The sequence below is a fragment of the Bufo bufo genome, chromosome 9 (assembly GCF_905171765.1).
Source record: "Bufo bufo chromosome 9, aBufBuf1.1, whole genome shotgun sequence".
Classification (NCBI taxonomy): domain Eukaryota; kingdom Metazoa; phylum Chordata; class Amphibia; order Anura; family Bufonidae; genus Bufo; species Bufo bufo.
The window spans coordinates 168,570,768-168,590,370 of record NC_053397.1 but is presented as its reverse complement, the minus strand read 5'-3'; the positions used below and the strand labels follow the sequence as shown (position 1 = coordinate 168,590,370).

The 19,603-nt window shown below is 40.6% G+C and overlaps 1 protein-coding gene across 3 annotated transcripts in view; it reads left to right on the top strand.

The window, feature by feature from the left end:
• CHL1 (cell adhesion molecule L1 like) overlaps positions 1 to 11,343 on the top strand; it is a 118,651-nt gene extending 107,308 nt beyond the window's left edge. For all 3 annotated transcript variants that reach the window (XM_040406648.1, XM_040406649.1, XM_040406650.1), the window contains exons 23-25: positions 890 to 1,021; positions 6,853 to 6,925; positions 10,164 to 11,343. In XM_040406648.1, coding sequence (XP_040262582.1) covers positions 890 to 1,021; positions 6,853 to 6,925; positions 10,164 to 10,371 — 413 coding nt within the window. In that variant the 3' untranslated portion in view covers positions 10,372 to 11,343. The remainder of the gene's footprint in view (positions 1 to 889; positions 1,022 to 6,852; positions 6,926 to 10,163) is intronic.
• The last annotated feature ends 8,260 nt before the right edge of the window (positions 11,344 to 19,603 follow it).

Genomic DNA, 19,603 nt, shown 5'->3' with positions numbered 1-19,603 from the left:
GTTAAGAAAAAATTGTGTGAAATTAATTGTTGTTAAACTGCAGTAAGTATTCAGTCCATGATATCATCAATATTTGCACCAGTCATACCCTTTGAGATAGATTTTTCAGTTTATATAGGAATCCTGTCTTAAAAATTTAAATCTGAAAACAGCATAGAGGAGGAGTGGCCCATGAGCTTAGGCCTGACAATGCTTGGGACTTCTATGGTCATTGGAGATTTCGATAATTTGGAGTATTTAACAGAAATATTGAACAATTTTAGTAATCTAAAAAAGAAACTTTTTAAAGTAGAATTCCTATTTTTACCTATGGGGCTCATTCATGGAGTCGTATGGCAGCATTATACAACCTGTGCATGCAACAAGAGTATAGGCTCTTGCTAGTTCTAGAAGAGAAGATGGTGCCCCTGTGATAGTACACTGATGCCACTCGGTTCTGTACTAAGGAGCCATATGGCCTCAGTGCATTACCACATAGACTCTATGGTTGTGACTCTACCATTATTTTACCTAGCCTACCCTCCACAAGGCCTAGTCCTCTCAAACCTGTAAGGATGCAAAAAGTCTAAGGAGACCCATTCTATACAAAGCTTAAATCTAAAAATGTAGTGTTTTTGTCAATAAATTTATACATAACCCAAAAAAACACACGTTATAAACTCAGATGACTTTTAGAGAAGTAGCATTGTCTTGTCCACTGTAGTCTGTATGTGTAACATACGGTACATGTCGTTTGTAGTACATGTAGAGATCTACATACATAGGTCTACATAGATCCATAGTAGTAAAGTCTTTGGGTAAAGAAGGAAATACTGTAAAATGAAGTGCAACATTTGCATAGTATGCTATCCATATAGTAATACTGTATTTATGTCTTATTCCATTGCAGCTTATGCTAACGTACCTCAGAGCCTATCTACTCAAGGATGGTTTATTGGACTAATGTGCGCTGTGGCTCTTTTAACACTTTTAATGCTTGTTGGTTGCTTTGTGCAGATAAATAGAGGAGGAAAATATGCAGGTACAGTAACATGAGAGCTTTATAATGTAGACCACCTCATATTGTGACTTGTGATGTATATCATGTGCCAGAATCTCAATGCCCCTGAGGCACCATGACAGACAGAAGCAGCATATAAAATGCTTTGGACAAGAATGACACCTTAACCCCACCCCTGAATTCTTTGATTACACCTTCCACAACCACCCACACTCTTAGGGGGTGGTGCTTAATTATTGAATGTTTTACACATTGAGATATTAGATAATGCAAACAGAAAATAAATATGGCAAATACGTTGCTCATACAAAATAAAAGATATTAAGTATCTACCTATTAAAAGTAATAATCAACATGCCAATTTATAAATTATACAATAGTGAGTCTGTGAAGGTTCTCATTTATCCAGGTCATGGTATATCTGTAAAGAATAAATCAAGGCAACTGGACTTACTGTAGATTTCTTGAAAACGTTTCACTCGTTCTTCCAACGAGCTTTCTCAATTCTGAGTGACTGTACAAGAATTCTCTGGGAATAGATATATATCTGAATCAACATCTGGTAATTATACCCAGCATGGGGTCAGGGGTCATTATACCCAGCATGGGGTCAAAGGTGTTGATTCCATTATCCTAATTGGAGTCAGTAGGTGATGACCTCCCAGAAAAAGGTGTCAAGACAGCATTGTATGTGGCAGACAATAGATGTCTAACCCCCCCGCCTCTATTCAAGCTTGGCTTCTCCATTTTTATGTAGATGGCCTCCTTCACACCTTGTTTGTACCAATCAGCCTCCTTATTGGACAGTCAAGTAGGTGTTTTGGATAAGGAGGCTGATTGGTACAAACGAGGTATGAAGGAGGCCATCTACGTAAAAATGGAGAAGCCAAGCTTGAATAGAGGCAGGGGGTTAGACATCTATTGTCTGCCACATACAATGCTGTCCTGACACCTTTTTCTGGGAGGTCATCACCTACTGACTCCAATTAGGATAATGGAATCAACACCTTTGACCCCATGCTGGGTATAATGACCCCTGACCCCATGCTGGGTATAATTACCAGATGTTGATTCAGTTATATATTTATTCCCTGAGAATTCTTGTACAGTCACTCAGAATTGAGAAAGCTCGTTGGAAGAACGAGTGAAACGTTTTCAAGAAATCTACAGTAAGTCCAGTTGCCTTGATTTATTCTTTACAGATATACAATAGTGAGATAAACATACCAAAGTCATAAACCTTGTGTAAAAAGCATCTTGTAATTTAACCTTGGATGCCAATTTCTGACTTTGCACCACAGCACTATAAGTAACTATAAGCCCCTTTTCCACAGTATGGTACTATCTTTACCTTTCTCTACTCTACTCGCCTCTACTAGGTTTTGGTACCGGGTAGTTTGTTTTACACTGAGGACATGGTACCCCCTTAATGTAGCTGGTAGCAGTGCAGTAAAGTCACATGACTTCATGGTACCGGCTTGGCTCCCTTCGAACCTCCTCAAATTAGGTACCAAAAAAGCACCAAGTACTATTTACAACTTTGGCCCTGTGGAAAAATGAAAAAAAAAACAAGGTAGAGTTGAGCTAATGCCATGCAGTGGAAAAGGGGCTTAATAACATATACAGTAGATAGACATATTTTATATACTGTATTTTCCTGCGTATAAGAATACTTTTTAACACATGAAAATCTTCTCAAAAGTCTGGGGTCGTCTTATACGCAGGGTGTCGTCTTATATGCCGGTATACGGCATGCTGAAACTTACTTCCTAGCAAGACTGGAGAAGCTGTCCTTCTCCAGCTTAAGGGACAGGCGCCCTCTAGCTGAGCCACCGTGTGCTGCATCCCGGCCAGCCGCTCCTGAAGCAGCCCCCTCTCCCTGCTCTCAGTGTTTTTTTTCGTGCTGGCATGATCACATTGCGTACTACCGCTCAGATCTTCTTGAAGACAGGGAGGGCTGGGCAGGCAGGGAGAGCTGACCCACCCAATCCAAGCAGGCTTTGTATGCAGTGTGCACAGAAAATACCAGTACATCGCTTGCCGTGATTGGCTGGTTGTTGTATACTGGGTTGGATTGGCGATTCTGAGGGAAGGCAGGGGGAAGCAGGAGCATCTGCACTTCAGCCAATTCTAATGTTGGAACGGCGGATCTCTAATGAAGTTTGGTGTGCATCTTATCTGTGGTGAAAAAACAGAGTCTATCTGGGGAGCAGATACATGTGGTGGTGAATACAGTGCAGCACCAGTATCTGTACATACAGTACAGCACCAGTATCTGTACATACAGTACAGCACCAGTATCTGTACCGGTTCATACAGTACAGCATCAGTACATAGAGTACAGCACCAGTATCTGTTCATACAGTACAGCACCAGTACATACAGTACAGTATACAAATGGCTAACAGTCAAGGCCCCATCATGGCTCTACCAGCAAGAAGAAAGAAATATGAAGCCAGTATCAAACTTAAAGTTGTAAACTTTGCCATGGAACATAATAACTGCGCTGCTGCAAGACAATATGGAGTAACAGAAAAGATGGTTCGGGACTGGAAAGCAAATGAAAAAGCATTAAAGAGTATGCGAAGGAGTAAGTGTGCTTTAAGAAGAGGCACCCCACATTGGCCGGAACTCGAAAAACATGTAGCAGACATGGTGAATGAGCATCGCCAAAACGGTTATGTAGTGACACAAAATAAAATACGTTTGTTTGCACTTCAGTGGGCCAAATCTTACCCAGATCACAGCAACAGATTTACCGCCACTCTATCCTGGTGTACTAGATTCTTGGAAAGGCATAATATGGTACTGAGGCAAAAGACGAAAATTGCACAACAATTTCCTGCAGATCTTGATGCCAAAGTAAATAGCGTTGGAGTGGTAGTCTTATACGGCGAGTATAGCCTAAATCCTATATTTTGACTGGAAAAGTTGGGGGTCGTCTTATACACCCAGTAGTCTTATACGCCGGAAAATACGGTATTTAATAGTTAATTTTATTCAAGCAGGATGTGCATTTTTCCCTTTAGCAGACACCTCCCCCCAAGGCTGCCTATAGGCATTGGACTACTGTACCTCCAGAAATTGCACATACAAGTGACATGTTTTCTGATTGGCTGTGCTGAAAAATTAGCCAAATGAAGATATGAAAATTTTAACCAGTTGTATGTTTTTTGCAAGCATTAAATAATACAATGCAAAACCATGTTAACTTTAGCCTCAAGCACTGCAAGTACATCTGTAAAAATGTACATTAATTTGAGGCCATCACACAGAGCCAGATTGTCAAGTTGTACATTGGAACATGAGTGTGATTATTGAAATAAAGGTTTTTGAGTATTAATATTTTAAATAGGGATGAGCAAATCGACTTCGGATGAAACATCCATAGGCGATTCGCATAAAACTTCATTCTAATACTGTACGGAGCAGAAGCTCCGTACAGTATTAGAATGTATTGACTCTGATGAGCCGAAGTTATTGCTTCGTGAAGTCTGGTGAGACTTCAGGTAATAACTTCATAAATAAATTTGTACTGTAAAAAACTTTTTCCGAACTCGGGTTAAGTACCAAGGTACCATTTGGAACCGAACCTGAGTTCGGTAAATTATTTTTTACAGTACAAATTAACTTATGAAGTTGTTATGCGAAGTCTCGTGAGACTTCGCGAAAGCAATAACTTCAGCTCATCAGAGCCAATACATTCTAATACTGTACGGAGCTCCTGCTCCGTACAGTATTGGAACAAAGTTTTATGCGAATCGACTTCGGATGTTTCATCCAAAGTCGATTCGCTCATCCCTAATTATAAACATGAAAAGATTGGAGTCATGGTATGGAATAAAGTATTTGTGCATTTTGCCATCCCGCTATAGAGAGTTGCATGACTGAAGTCACGTTATGCAATTTCACACCCTGCTTTTCTTTTGCAATTGAAATTGAATGGACCATAGCAAATACTCAGAATTTCTATTATATTTTATATGGTGTGATGGATTTTGCATCTAAGGATCTCAAAATGTTGTATTTTTTCACAGTTTGATGCATCATGGTTACAAATAAAATCTCACTTTTAGTATAGATTATGGGAACAGCAGATACCACATCCCTTAAAGGGAATGTGTCATCAGAAAATGACCTATTGTTTAAATCATGTTTTTACATTTCACATATTTTTAAAGAATATTTGATGTTATTTTTAATTTTTCATGTCAATATATTTAAACAAAAACCATAAAATCCTGCAGTTTTCGCACTAGCCACTAGCCCTAATAATAGGCGACACTTCTTGATCTGTACAGATCACTTTACTGCAGTTACCTGCTTATCTGTCATTCTAATCCTGTCTGTAATGATATCACCTCTGTGTATAGATAAGACAGGATCCTCCATTCACAATAAGTGATTGTCAAAGCTTATCTATTCTTTCCTTGTACAATGACCTCTGCACAGGGCACAGAGCATGCCCAGAAAACTCTCCCATAGACAAAATTGGTCCCCTCCTGACCATGGTGTCTAAGGACGATGTGGCTGCCGTAAAGCTATTTTCTTAATACTTTCTACATGTTGTTAAGAGCAACTCAGGCAAGATGGCCACCCCCAGAATTAGGTTCAGGAAATAGAATAAATAAATCTGCAATCAGGAAAAAAAAAATGATTAGAAAAAAGGATATGTGTTGCTATATGGTTTTAACTGGCAAATAAAATTTCTGGTGGCACTTTTATTTTAAAGCAACTTTCTGGTTCAAGAAGATCATATTAAAGGGAACCTGTCACCTCCAAAGACCACCCCAAGCCACCAGCAGTACCTGAGAGTAGCCAGCAACGTGTTTCCGACGATGATTTTCTTCCTGAAGGCAGATGAAGCAAAAGCTCAGAAAACGTTCTTTTATCCCCTGCCCGCGTAATTTTCTAATCAGGCTTGAAGTCAAGGGGGCAGCGGCCTCCTTGCTTCAAGTCAAGGTAACCGCGCCTTCCCTGCACCTTCACTGTGATTGAGAGCGCTTATGCATGAGAGTTCAGCTGCCTTTGTCAAACTGCCGGCTGTCAGTCACAGGCAAAAGGGGCAGGGAAGGGGCGTGGTTACCTTGACTTGAAGCAAGGAGGCCGCTGCCCCCTTGACTTCAAGCCTGACTAGAAAATCACGCGGGCAGGGGATAAAAGAACGTTTTCTGAGCTTTTGCTTCATCTGCCTGCAGGAAGAAAACGATTGTCGGAAACACGCTGCTGGCTACTCTCAGGTACTGCTGGCGGCTTGGGATGGTTTTTGGAGGTGACAGGTTCCCTTTAACTGAGGAGTGAACAGAAGACTTAATTGGTGCCCTTCTTTTCAATTGTAGATTCACCAATTCCCTGGCTCCTGTTCAGTCATCCAAGATGGCCGCTCTTCTTCTTAGACTACCTGACACAATGTGCATTGGACAGTCCAAACACTTCCTGTTGCCCTCCAAGGGGAGGGCTGAATAAGCAGGAATAGTCTTGGACTACCAAATGCACAGTGTGTATCAGATAGTCTATGAAGTGGTGCGGCCAGCTTGGATGACTGAACAGGAGCTCAGGGATCGGTGGATCTGCAACTAAAACCATGTAAAGGAGGGCACCAGATAAGTATTCTGTTCATCCCCAATTGAGGTGAATTCCTTTTCTTTAACCAGAGACTCACTATAACAGCTCAAGTGGCTGTGTAGCCCCAGAAATGGAAGAATACATGAAGGATTTTTTAGTATGCACCAAGAAAAAAATGTATGACTCCATAAAGGAATATAATAAAGTCCTTGTATAAAACATGTATACACATTTTTTTCTAATCTTTTCTTTTGATCTTCTATGCTTTTTTTTTTTTTTTTTTACAGTGAAGGAAAAAGAAGATCTCCATCCTGAACCTGAAGTACAGTCTATGAAGGATCAGTTCTTTGATGACTGTAGGTTAGTGTTGAGCGAAGTTCAGACCTTCCATTTTGCAGAGTTGTTTTTACAATATTCTTTCCCCCTATTAATACTATGTGCATACAGTGTATCCTAATACTGTATATCATAATAATATCATTATTATAATATCATATGCCAGAATGCTAACAGCTGACACTGTCTATGAGTACAGGTTAGGTAACAAAAGAAACGAAACTACATGCAATCCAGCCATTTGAAACATGGCCAGATTCAGGGTGTCAGTGGTAAGGAGCAGCTCTATTATAGCCCCCCAAGAACCTAAGTATGGATGAAGATTTACAGTGAAGATCTTGGCATGTCACAGCTGCATTTTTCACCTTTTCCGAATCAATAGAAATGGTCACACATGTGTGGTTTACACCAATTTTTTTTGCACCACACAATTTCCATTTAATGTGAACACAAAAATGACTCATTTGGCAGTGAAAGCAGTGACATCATTACCCGTTATAGTATATTGGTGGGTTGGGCACACCTCACTCGGATAAATCTATATCGTTATCAATTTTATTACAACAATGTCATAATTATTAAATAATGAATATAAAATATGAAACCTGTACAGATAAGTGCGCGCGATAACATAAAATAAAAACATTCAATGCACTATACCATATGTCTGTCCAGACACGTATATTGGACCCATATGGTATATGTTGGTATATGAGTGGTGAACAGATAGCGTGTTCGCTTGATGGAACAAGTCGATTGCTCGCTCTTCTCTCACATCAACATATTATAACAGTCAAAAAATATATAAATTATATCGATGCATACAAAAATCTATTTCATTAGTATAAGTATAGATGAAAAGTCTGTTCTTTTCTCTATTGACACAATAGAGGTTATCGTTGATGTGATGAACTGTATAGGGCTACGATGTTCCCCTCCACACTTTATATAGGTGGCAGTAGCAAGGTACCAGTTTTAGTAACCCAAAACAGTCGTAACGTTGTGTCCTTTAGACTGTAATTCTGTAATTAGTCTAGTATACAGATTTCATTATTGTCTTTTTTAAAGTATCCGCAGATTTACAACAGTATCCACAAGTTAGGAACAATAAAAAATAAATAAATAAAAAGTTAAGGAACAATGTCACTTTGATCCAAACCTTTGCATCAATGTTCGTATATATAGATATATCGCTGTATCACTCACGATTGGATGTCATCTCTATGAATAGTGAGAGTGGCGATCCATAAGTATAGATGTAATCGTGTGCGGTGCTTCCTTATCCCCTTATCCTTGCATTGCGGACGTATACTGAATGTGGCAAATGGCGGAGTATATGATCGTGGCGTCCCACGTGTATGTAGTCATGTCTCGCTCCTGTTCCGGATACCACGTAGTTAGTGCCCAGGTGTCGGCTAATTTGATACTGAACACGAATAGTTCTAATAGCCGTAGACAGGAATTTTGGATAGGGGAGATGAAATATTCGTAAGTTTCCTCCGGATCAAAGCTTTATATCAATGTCATTTGTTTGGGGGTCTTATTATACCAGATGCGTTTCGGAGACACCTGTCTCCTTCCTCAGTGGTAGAGAGACCCCCACATATGAACTGCCTTTTATAGTTATCCTGGATCCTCCTTCCTAATCATCCAGAAAATCTGGTCCGGATTGAGTGTTCCTATGTATACATATTATTATGGGAAATCTTCAAGTAGTTGGTTGGTATGGGTGTCAAAAGTCGAATCCCTACTGATCAGATATTGATAACCTAACCTTAAAAAAAGTTTTAATGCAATTTATGCTCCATAGTTACAGACTACCAATAGACCTTGTGTGTAGACTGATCCCGCAGTCAACCCATGCTTTTTGCTAGCCTTCTCCTGAATGCTGTAGCAGCATCTCTGTTCAGTGAAAGTCAGCATTATTCACACAAAACAGATTACATATTCATGAGGATGCTTCTGGGCTCCACTTCATCACAGAAATCACAGCTTCCAGGGGAGAAAAAATGCCTCATAGAGGATTCCCACTGAGCTCTGTAAAGCAGCATGTCAGGGAAAGGAGGATTTAAGAATAAAATAAGTAATATAGGAATAAAAGTGCAACTTAAACCTCTCAGGATACACACTTATAAGAAATATAGGCTTACATCTGCATTGGAGACTTGGTCTGGAGTCTCCATCATAGATTTCATTAAAAAAATAATCTGTCTCACTGACAAAAACCTAATAGACCTCATTATAGTCAATGGGGTCCTTCGGGTGGGGAGGCATAGGTGTCAGTTATGTGCTGCGATTTCCATAATTGTCATTGTTGTGCTCCCAGAACAGAACTGAAAAATGGGAATCAATAGTGGCAATGTGAACAACGGCTTAAAGAGGATCTGTCACTAGATCTCACAATAAAAGCTGCATGCATTATTAAATAAAATCTCTTTGACCAGATGAGGCTGGTGTAGTTACTTTGAAAATCTGTATCAGAATGGCTGTATAATCCTTTTTGAAAGTTTTCTGGCCTGATATTAAAATGATCTAAAAAAAAACTTTTTGAATCCAACTACAGAGTGACAGAGCTGACTATGGTTCCTTAGACCCACCGGAGCAAATTATTCTGAGAGCCCACTATCAAACTGGACAGAACACATCTTCTAATTTAATTGCAAAGATTGGCTCTAAAGTAATCTCCAAACTGAATACATTTTTGTAGGACCTCAGGGCCTTGTTGTGTAAGTGGCACATTATTGTGTCAAAACCTGGGCCCACTAGTGGTTCCTCTACTTTTCTGATGGACCAGTCTGAAATTGAGAGCTGATGAGTCCTAGTATATTCATGAGCTAAACTCAGTCTCTTCCCACCTAACCTGTCAAGCTCCTTTCAGTGTACCTCCTCTGCTGCTATCTCACACTGATCGCTACATGCTGCAGTGTGTCAATAGGGCTGATTGGACATTGAGTTTAGCTCATGACTACACTTGGACTCATCAGCTCTATCTTTAAAGGACTCATACAATGGTAATTTTATTATCAGGATTATACAGCCTTTCTTACATGGATTTTCAAAATAAGCACATCAGCCTCATCGGGTCTAAGCCATCTTTTTAATATGGTATGTGGTTTGTATTGTGAAATGTGGTGACAGATACTCTTTAATAATGTCTTTATGGGGTCAGTATGATCAATATCACAACGTCTATGCTCGTTAATTTGTTAGACTATCTTCTATGATGCCAGCCTCAGCTATTAACATCATTATTTTCCCTTAGTTCCAGTGATAAGAAGGCAACAAATGGCAGCATGGACTCATTAAGCTTAGATATTAAAACCTATGACAGTGTGGATAGCCTTGTCCAGTACAGTGATGGAGAACACAGTCACTTCAACGAAGATGGATCTTTCATTGGAGCTTACACAGAATCAAAAGAGAAACATCTAGGGGATGGAAACACACACATTCAAGCTGTTCGCTCTTAATAACTGCACAGCATCCACAAAGAACTTTATCACAGTTATTGAAATACTCAACGAGAAGGACACATTTGGTGCACAACTGTAAGAAGGAATTGGCTTGGATATTCAAATATTTAGTAGCCAAAATTGACTGTTCCGCCTCACCTAAAAAAAAATGGAACGTTGTCATTTGTTTCCCCAGCATCATCATTTTACCAAGCCTTCATAAATTATTTACAACTGAAGAAGCATAAGCATTTGTTCCGGTACACATGACTATCACAATGTACACTATTTTGTGAAGGAGGTCATAACATAATTGCTCTTGTTTTCAATTTAACATTTTGAAATATCCCATCGTGCAACTGTGCTGTCTGTGCATCGCGCATGTGCTTTGAAGATCCAATGTTTATTTCTAACGCAGCAACATTATTGGAGCATGGACTGTCCTAATTATACTATTTAAAGGGCTTTTAAATTTTTTTAAATGAGCGGTATATCAAATTTAAAAAAAAACTTTAAATGTCCTACAGCCCCTTCGTGTTGTTTCACTGTCTGTTGGTCCTGCATGCATTACATCATGTCCATCGTTCATGTTGCCAATTAATGACCTCATTGATCATGTGCTGTTCACACACACACACGTTTCCCTGCTCTGTGCCCATTTTAATTTTTTTTATCGGAAAACCCTTTAAACAAAGATGGAGTTAAGTTGGGAAAATCAAAGTATTTGTAAATTGGTAACATCTCATACATGTGAATCATGCTTCTTATTATCTACTATAACTCTTATCACAGTTTATAAACTGAACCCCAATTTTGACCTCTCTGTTATCTGTTCGGGTACTTTCAAACTAGCGTTAGAAGAAGTTGCCGGAACTGCCTGCCGGATCCGGAAATCTGTATCTAAACGGATATAATTTGTTTCCGGATGCGGATCCGTCTGACAAATGCGTTGCAATACGGGATCCGTCTCTCCGATGTCATCCGGTAAAACGGATCAGTTTTTCCAGAACACTTGGTACCGGATCCGGCCTTAATACATTTCAATGGAAATTAATGCCGGCAAGTGTTCCAGGATTTTGGCCGGAGAAAATACCTCAGCATGCTGCGGTATTTTCTCTGGCCAAATACCATAAAAGGGACTGAACCGATGACATCCTGATGCATACTGAACAGATTGCTTTCCATTCAGAATGCATTGGGATAAAACGGATGCGTTTTTTTCCGGTATTGAGCCCCTAGGATGGAACTCAATACCAGAAAACTTTAATGCTAGTGTGAAAGTACCCTTAAGGTGTCCAGACATTAGGTATATATAAATATGGTATAAAATGAACAGATAAAATTTGAAGAATACAAAATTTGACCGAGAGCCTCGATCGATCAAAAACATGATACGTCTGCCAAACCCACTGATTCTGTAAGAACCAACCAACTCTCTAATTTTATAGAAGTGCCCCAATCTGGATTTCAACTTGTCCAATCCTTTGTTCCCTTGGATATTAACCTGATTCAAAGGATATCTGTAGTGGTTTTTTCCCCTCCCCCCACTGAAAACACATGTTTGGTGGAGCTGAGTTTGCATGTTTATGGATGAGTTAGGAGTCATGGATGGTGTTTGACCAACAGCTGTCTAAGAAGTATTGTCCACCATTAGTTCCTAGATATTAATGGATGAAAGAAGAGAGGGCCAAAACACATTTCCTCTCCATTCTTCAATATTATGTACATGGCTAATGGTGGTGACAATTGCTTTAAGTGAAAACTATGGGCAAATTGAGTTGTATCTTATAAAGCCAACTGTGTGGTCAAATCACCTTTGCTGTATTTATTACTATACTTCTTGGAACACGACAAAGATAAATATGGCTCCACTTAGATCATTGATCTTTAACCAGTGACGCTACATTTGTTTCTAAACTACAAGTAACAGCATGTCCTATAGGCATCATAGGACATACTGGGAGATATAGTTTTGCAACAGCTGGAGAACTGCAGGTTGGGGACCACTGACTTAGATAGTAACATGGTCAAGAAGGAAACAATTTCCAGGTACTGACAGTGGTGGCTGAAGGCCTTTCCTGCAAACCTTTACTTTTATGTTTTCAGTGGAAACAGATTTACTACACTAATAAAATTCACAAATCTGTATGCTGCCAAAACTTATTATTTTTCTCAACATTTCTATTCTCTGGTGGGTAAAAGAGGAACAAGAACTGTGTCCATGTACTACAGAAAAATATGCATGAAAAAGAATAGCCCACTCATGCTAGTGGTGGGTCATCAAAACGTGTGCCCAACACTCCTGCTGGTGGGTGATAATTCTGGTCACTTCATAGATGGTTAGTAAAAAAGTCATGACCATGCAGCCCTCAAACCTTCCACATGGCAGTTATGGTTGTAGCCTACAGTTATATAAAGTTGAGCCTCTGTTTGTGCTAATGCCACATTTTATCTGCATGATGAGCAACTATAAAAGAATAAATAGTGTTAAGTTGTGTAACTGAAGGAATCATAGATGCTGTTGAAATGGAGGAAGCTCAAAGCTTTGTGCTGTCTTGTTTGTAATGTGTCCTTTGATAAAAAAGAAAAAATAACAAAAATAAAAAAATATCATTGACTGGACTGTGATTACTTGGAATAGGTATTTATCAGCAATAAAAAAATACTAGAAACATTCTTACATTCTGATGCAGTATAGTTATGAGAGTTAGGCAAAAGGTGGCAAGGGCGCTGGAAAGCAAAGAACCAAAGTTATCTTTCCATCACACTGTGTAGGCCCAAGGCATGGCTGAAAGAAGTCTTTGGGGCGGTCTGGGCTAAATGGAGAACAATTTTTGACAGCTGATCCAAAGTGTAAAGAGATACCAGTTCAGAGCACCAAGGGGTCAGGCAAAATCATAATCGGGGGCAGGCAGAGTACATGAAATCTGATAAACAGTTCGAGGTCAGGGCGGGCAGCTCAGTGTCAGTACAGAGATGAAGTAGAGGTCAGGGGGACAACCTGTGGAAAACCCCTTTAAAATCTTGGATTGAAAAGTAGATTACCCTTTAAACTTCATTTTTTTTATATATATATATATATATATATATATATATATATATATATATATATATATAATCCAGTAAAATGACGGCACTCCAGTAAGGTGAAAAAAAATGATGATACCTTTATTCAACCATCCGGATGGTTGAATAAAGGTATCATCATTTTTTTTCACCTTACTGGAGTGCCGTCCTTTTTCTGGATTCTATTTGTGGGGTGAGAAGTCTATACCCTATTTTCATTCATTTACAGCCAGTGCCGCCATTTTTCCTTTGTATATATATATATATATAATCTTGGTAATCTATGCAACTACAAGCAATTGCTTAACGCATTTAGTTTAGATAACATGTCTCATAAAGCATGTGTGTTAACCCTGCTACATCCGTACCTGGCGGAGAGCATGAGGGGAGAACGGAGGTGGTAGTGGTGGTGGTGGCACTCACAGTGGCTCTGTCCTAATACCTCATTCCCAGGGCTGTTACAGGGAAATGGAGGTGCACCTTGTTATTGTTTCCCCTAAGGTACACATTGGTTGGGGTCTTCTGCCTGAAGGATGGTGGGGTCCCCTTGCTGTTGCAGCGGACAGGAGACAGAGAAGAGAAGGTACAGTTAAACATGAACAAAGTGTAAATTCTCATACAATGTTCCATACAAGATGGAAGCACTTAAACAGTTACAACAGGTTCTAGGCTAAATCAAGGGTTACCTTTAGAGCTCCATCCTGCGCCTTCTCATATAATAATACTTCACACAGCAATCCAGCCACTGATGTCTTCCATCTGCTTTCTGCATCAGTATGTTTGTTCCGCAAAGGATAGAACATGTCCTTTTCTTGGCAGCAACTACAGACCACCAACCTATTTAAGTCAATGGGTACGCAAAAAACAGATGCAATACGGACATCACACAAATGTCATCCGTATTTTGTGGATCCACATTTTGCAGACCACAAAATACATACGGTCATGTGAATGCCCCATGTGATTAAGACCACTTGCTTCTCCACTTACATCCTAGTGATCTCAGAATACGGGATTTCTATACTCAGTAACCCTAATAATCCTAAAATGAAAAACCATTGTTTGGACCTTTCAGGCTCAGACAGTCCAATAGTAAATCCATTTAGCTTCCTCCTGTAGAGGCTGTCTATATTTCCCTTCCTAGCCCTCAGGCCCCCAATCGTTATTAGATCTCAGATCAGACCCTCAATCTTCATCAGACCTCTGATGAGACCCCCTAATCTTCATCAGACCCCCAATCTTTATCATACCTCAGATCAGAACCCCCCAATCAGACCCCCCAATCTTTATTAGATCTCAAATCAGACCCCCAATATGTTTGAGACCCCCAAGCAGACCCCTATTCTTTATTAGACCTCGGATCTGACCCCCAACCTGTATTAGACCTCAGATCAAACCCCTAATCAGACCTAATCCTCATCAGACCTCAGATCAGACATAAAATTAATAAATGAACTTAGCCCTCTTTCTCCAGACGGTGCTCTCTTCCTGCCCTCACCACTCCCTAGTCTTTTTCCGGGCCTCGCACTGCACTGTGACCTGATGACAAACAGCGTTAGTTCACAGTGCACTCCTACATGCACTATATCCTGATGCTATACGCCAGGCAGTTTGAGGATGCCTGCTATACGCAGTCAAGACACAGTGCAGAGCAGGGCCAGGGTGAAGACCAGGGAGCTGTGTGTACCGTCAGCGCTAGCAGCTCTACACTTCTTGTGCCCCGTACTAATAAGCGCTTACAAAATGGGTGCAGCACTTAAACAGGCCCGCTGTAAAAAGGTGGTGGCCAAGTCTAAAGCCCCTTAGTGACCTCCGTAGAAAGGTGTTTTGGTGGTCACTAGGGTGATAGATAACATTGAGCACAACGTACGGGGGGTCACAGCAGTATAATATTTTTTGAACACTAAGGGAATTCAGTTTCAAGAACACAATGATTTTGTTATTACTTTATTAGATTATATCTTGATTTGCAATAATTTTTTGTTTGATAGGACTTTTTTTCCCAACAGATTAACCCCTTGAGTACTGGGCCACTTTTCACCTTAAATTCCAGGCCGATTTTTGCAAATCTGACATGTGTCACTTTATGTGGTAATAACTTTGGAATGCTATTACCAGGGGTGTACATAGAAATCACTGGGCCCCATGGCAAGAATCTGAATTGGGCCCCCTTGTGAGTGACCCATAGCACCCTTAGGCTACGTGCGCATCCACGGCAGAGGTTCCAGCAGAAGCCTCCATTGCAGATTCTGGCAAAAACAAAGGGCAAAACACAGCTGCATGCCAGATCTCCACTGACCCCATTATTGTGAATGGGATCCGGCAGGTGCCAGCAGTGTTTGGCGTATGCTGGATCTGGTGATTCTCGTATTCTACTGGTATGCTGGAACAGAATACCGAAATCTGATCGCAAGTGATTACCTAGCCTTACCCGATGAACTGTGCCAGCTGCTGCTACTTTTTATACAGTGTGTCATCCTTCCACCATTGGACTGTGCCTGCTGCTGCTTCACCTCCTCCCCCATGCTGACTTACTGTTTGTGCTGCTGACAGAGCGCAGTCAGGGCCTGGGGCAGATCTTCACGGAGCTGGACTGGAGTCTGGACTGGTGATGCTGCTGGATCAGGTCAGGTCCGGACTGGTAGTCACGTCACAGTGAAACGCGTGCTGGCAGAAGAACAGGACAGGGACATTTTACAGAAAGAACAGGACAGGGACATTTTACAAAGTGCAGACACCAAAAACTAAAGGCTTCAATCCAGTCACTGATGTTTCTCCGACTGCTGCAGAACCTCCTAATACACACCTCAGCTGCTGCAGAACATCCATCCAAAATATTTCAAGCATCAGTTCTCCGCATTTGGCATCCGTTTGAGCCATTTCCATCTGAGGAAAAAAGTCCTTCACGCAAAACAGAAAACTAAATGGTGATGTGAACCCAGCCTAAGAAGAGAGAACTACAACTCCCAGCATGTTCAGATTATTATAGAGTTATGGATGGGGGAAAAAAGTAGAGGGTTAATCGAAGATACCCCTGAAAAGGATTCAGGTGGAGTCAGAGAGTAACTGGCGGGGCGCCAAAGGGTGGATCTTGAAAAAGTTTAAATACAAAATGAAAAAAAATAAAAATACATGGAGTAAAGTATGGTGTTAGGGTCCAGAGAGGCTGCCAGTGGTGTTCACCTATGTGTGGGGGGCCCGCTACATTAGTGGTAAGAGAAATGGAAAGGTGCGGTATATATATATATATATATATATATATATATATATATATATACAAATACAAATACACATATACCTAAAATGGTGAACCAGTGGTTGGCGCCAATCTGTTAAATTGGATCAGGTGGGTACTACAGAATCTTGGTAGGAGCTGGATTGTCCCACATTAGAGAAAGTAATAAAATCATAGGTATATAACCATGAAAAGGTTTCCCTTAGGGTGTCAGGAAAACATTAGCAGACATTCAGTCCGCACTGATTATCATAATGAGAGCTAGACATTAACTGCTTACTACTGCTCCTGAGGAAGGGGTTCTGGATGACCCCGAAACGCGTTTCGGAGTTAACACGACTCCTTCCTCAGTGGGCACCACTGAGGAAGGAGTCGTGTTAACTCCGAAACGCGTCTGGTGTACACAAGTCTCTACAAAAGGAAGAAAAACCACAGTTCACTATCTGCTCATCTTTACTCAACTTGCAACAAAATCCGAATATATTTTGTAAAGAAACGAAAGTCCGGTATTGTCCTGGGAAAAAAGATATCAAGCCACTACAAACTTCAAGCGGGTGTAACCACACACCTACCCCGGCACCCAAACGGACTGTTTCTTTGTTTGCAAGCTCATAGCTCACATGTAAAATTGATCGGTGGTACGACTACCTGTGCTGATACTTCGTGGGACGCTACGTTAAGCGCAAAAATCCGAACACTTTACTGCTTCCAAACAGTGAGTAATTTATCATTATATTATCACAGTGCACTAGCCAAACACCTTTTTGAGCTATAACTGTGAAAGACCATATGCAAGGAATTGCAAAGGACAATATTTCTATCTCAGCAAATTCCTATATTGAAAATATCGCTGATAAACTGCGGATTAACACAGAGACTGCATTCACTATCATTTTATAAACTGAGACTCGGTAGTATTGAAATAGACTTTATATCTACTACTGAAATTTCAGATTGAAGTACACATTAACCCTTGGCATGGCTATATTTTAAGCATGTACTTTATGATTTTAGAGCGATAAGGTACCATATTCAGCATATTATATTAAACTGTATTTAATACATTTTTAAATATTAATACTAAACATTGATTAGCGTTTGGTGTGAATCAGATGTAGGTGTGCCCCTCTTACATATTTGCATTTTTATAGATCAGGCTGTTACAAATGCAGCGATACCTAATATGTTAATCATTTTTATTTTTGTTAACCCCTTAAGGACTCAGCCCAATTTCACCTTAAGGACCAGGACATTTTTTGCAAATCTGACCAATGTCACTTTAAAGGGAACCTGTCACCTGGAAAAGACAATTTACACTAATCACAGTACCTTAAAGTATCTCTCATAGTGTGCCCAAAGATGTGTTCATATCTTCTTTCTGCATTGTGCTGTCTCATAAAATCGACTTATAAAACTGTGTTTGGCACCTTCTTGAAGTCGTGCTGAAGTCACGGGGGCAGCGGCCTCCTTGACTCAACCGTCGGATAAGCCCGCCCCTATGCCGCTCCTCCACATATTGATGGACATTTTTCCCTGTAGCCGTGACTCCCAGATGCCAGGGAGGGAGGGAGCCGTAGCTGGGATCATGCTGTGGCAGGACACGCACGACGCATGCGCGAATTGACCTGCGGTTTGCGGCGATCGCCGACATGGGGGGGTCACGGGACCCCCCGCGCATTTAGCCAAGGTGCCTGCTCAATGATTTGAGCAGGCACCTTGTTACGATCACTGCCCGCCGGGCGGCGGTGATCGAAACAACACATGACGTACCGATACGTCATGTGTCCTTAAGGACTCGGGAAACATGCTGTATCGGTACTTCATGTGTCCGTAAGGGGTTAAGTTTTACACAGTGAAAGCATTTTTGAACAGAATAAAATCTTGTTTTTCTGAGAGCCCTATTTTTTTTATTTTTTGGGCGATTGTCTTAGGTCGGGGCTTTTTTTTTACTTGAAACTTTTTGTAAAACTTTTTGGGGTCTGATCCCCTTTATAATGCATTACAATACATCTGTATGGTAATGCATTGGCTGTAAGTGTATTACACTTACTGGCTGTAAGAGTAATAGACTTACAGCTTCCTGCCTGTGAGATCCAGGGGGCTGAATCTCACAGGCTCACACGGATGGCAGCCACAGGTTGGTGGGAGGCTGAATACATTTCTTCAGAGGATTTAGATTTTCTTACTTCACATTTTTATTTTTGGGGGTGCTATATTGATGACGTTCTAATATTTTGGAAGTGTGACACTGAACATTTCATTCATTTCAAACGATAATAAAATTGGCATGAAAGTTGCAAGTAAAATACAGGCAGGCTCGGACTGGCCCACAGGGGTACAGGTAAATTCCCCTGTGGGCCCCTAGTCTCCCACCCCCTGCACAAGTTACACACATATTCAAAGGCCCCCCTTAGAAAAGCTTTCACTCAAGCTAAAAAGACAAAAAAGTGATTTACTGGGCAGTAGCTCCCAAGAGACAATTAGAACAATTAGAGGCATTGGCACATATGATAGGCACAATAAGGAGAATGGGTATCTTTCGTAGGCATTGGAAGATTCTATTGGCAGATGCTGATCTTAATAAGATCCTAACACCACATCCAAGCATCACAAACAGGAGACGACCTAACCTTTAAGACATCCTGGTATATATGCATCTACTTCACTATCATTCAATGAATGAAGTTATGAATACTGCGGTGAGGCCCAGGAGTCAATGGTTCAAAAGTCAAAGGGACTTTTAATACTGGGGCAATATAGGGGGCAGCACTGGGAACAATTTTAATACTGTGGCAGTATAAGGGGCATCGCTGGGGGGCATTTTTAATACTGGGGATACTATAGGGGCATTACTGGAGGCATTAGGGGCATTTTAATACTGAGGGGCTAGAAGTGGTGTTATCAGGGGCATTTTTAATATGTGAGGCACTATAGGGGGCCTTACTGGAG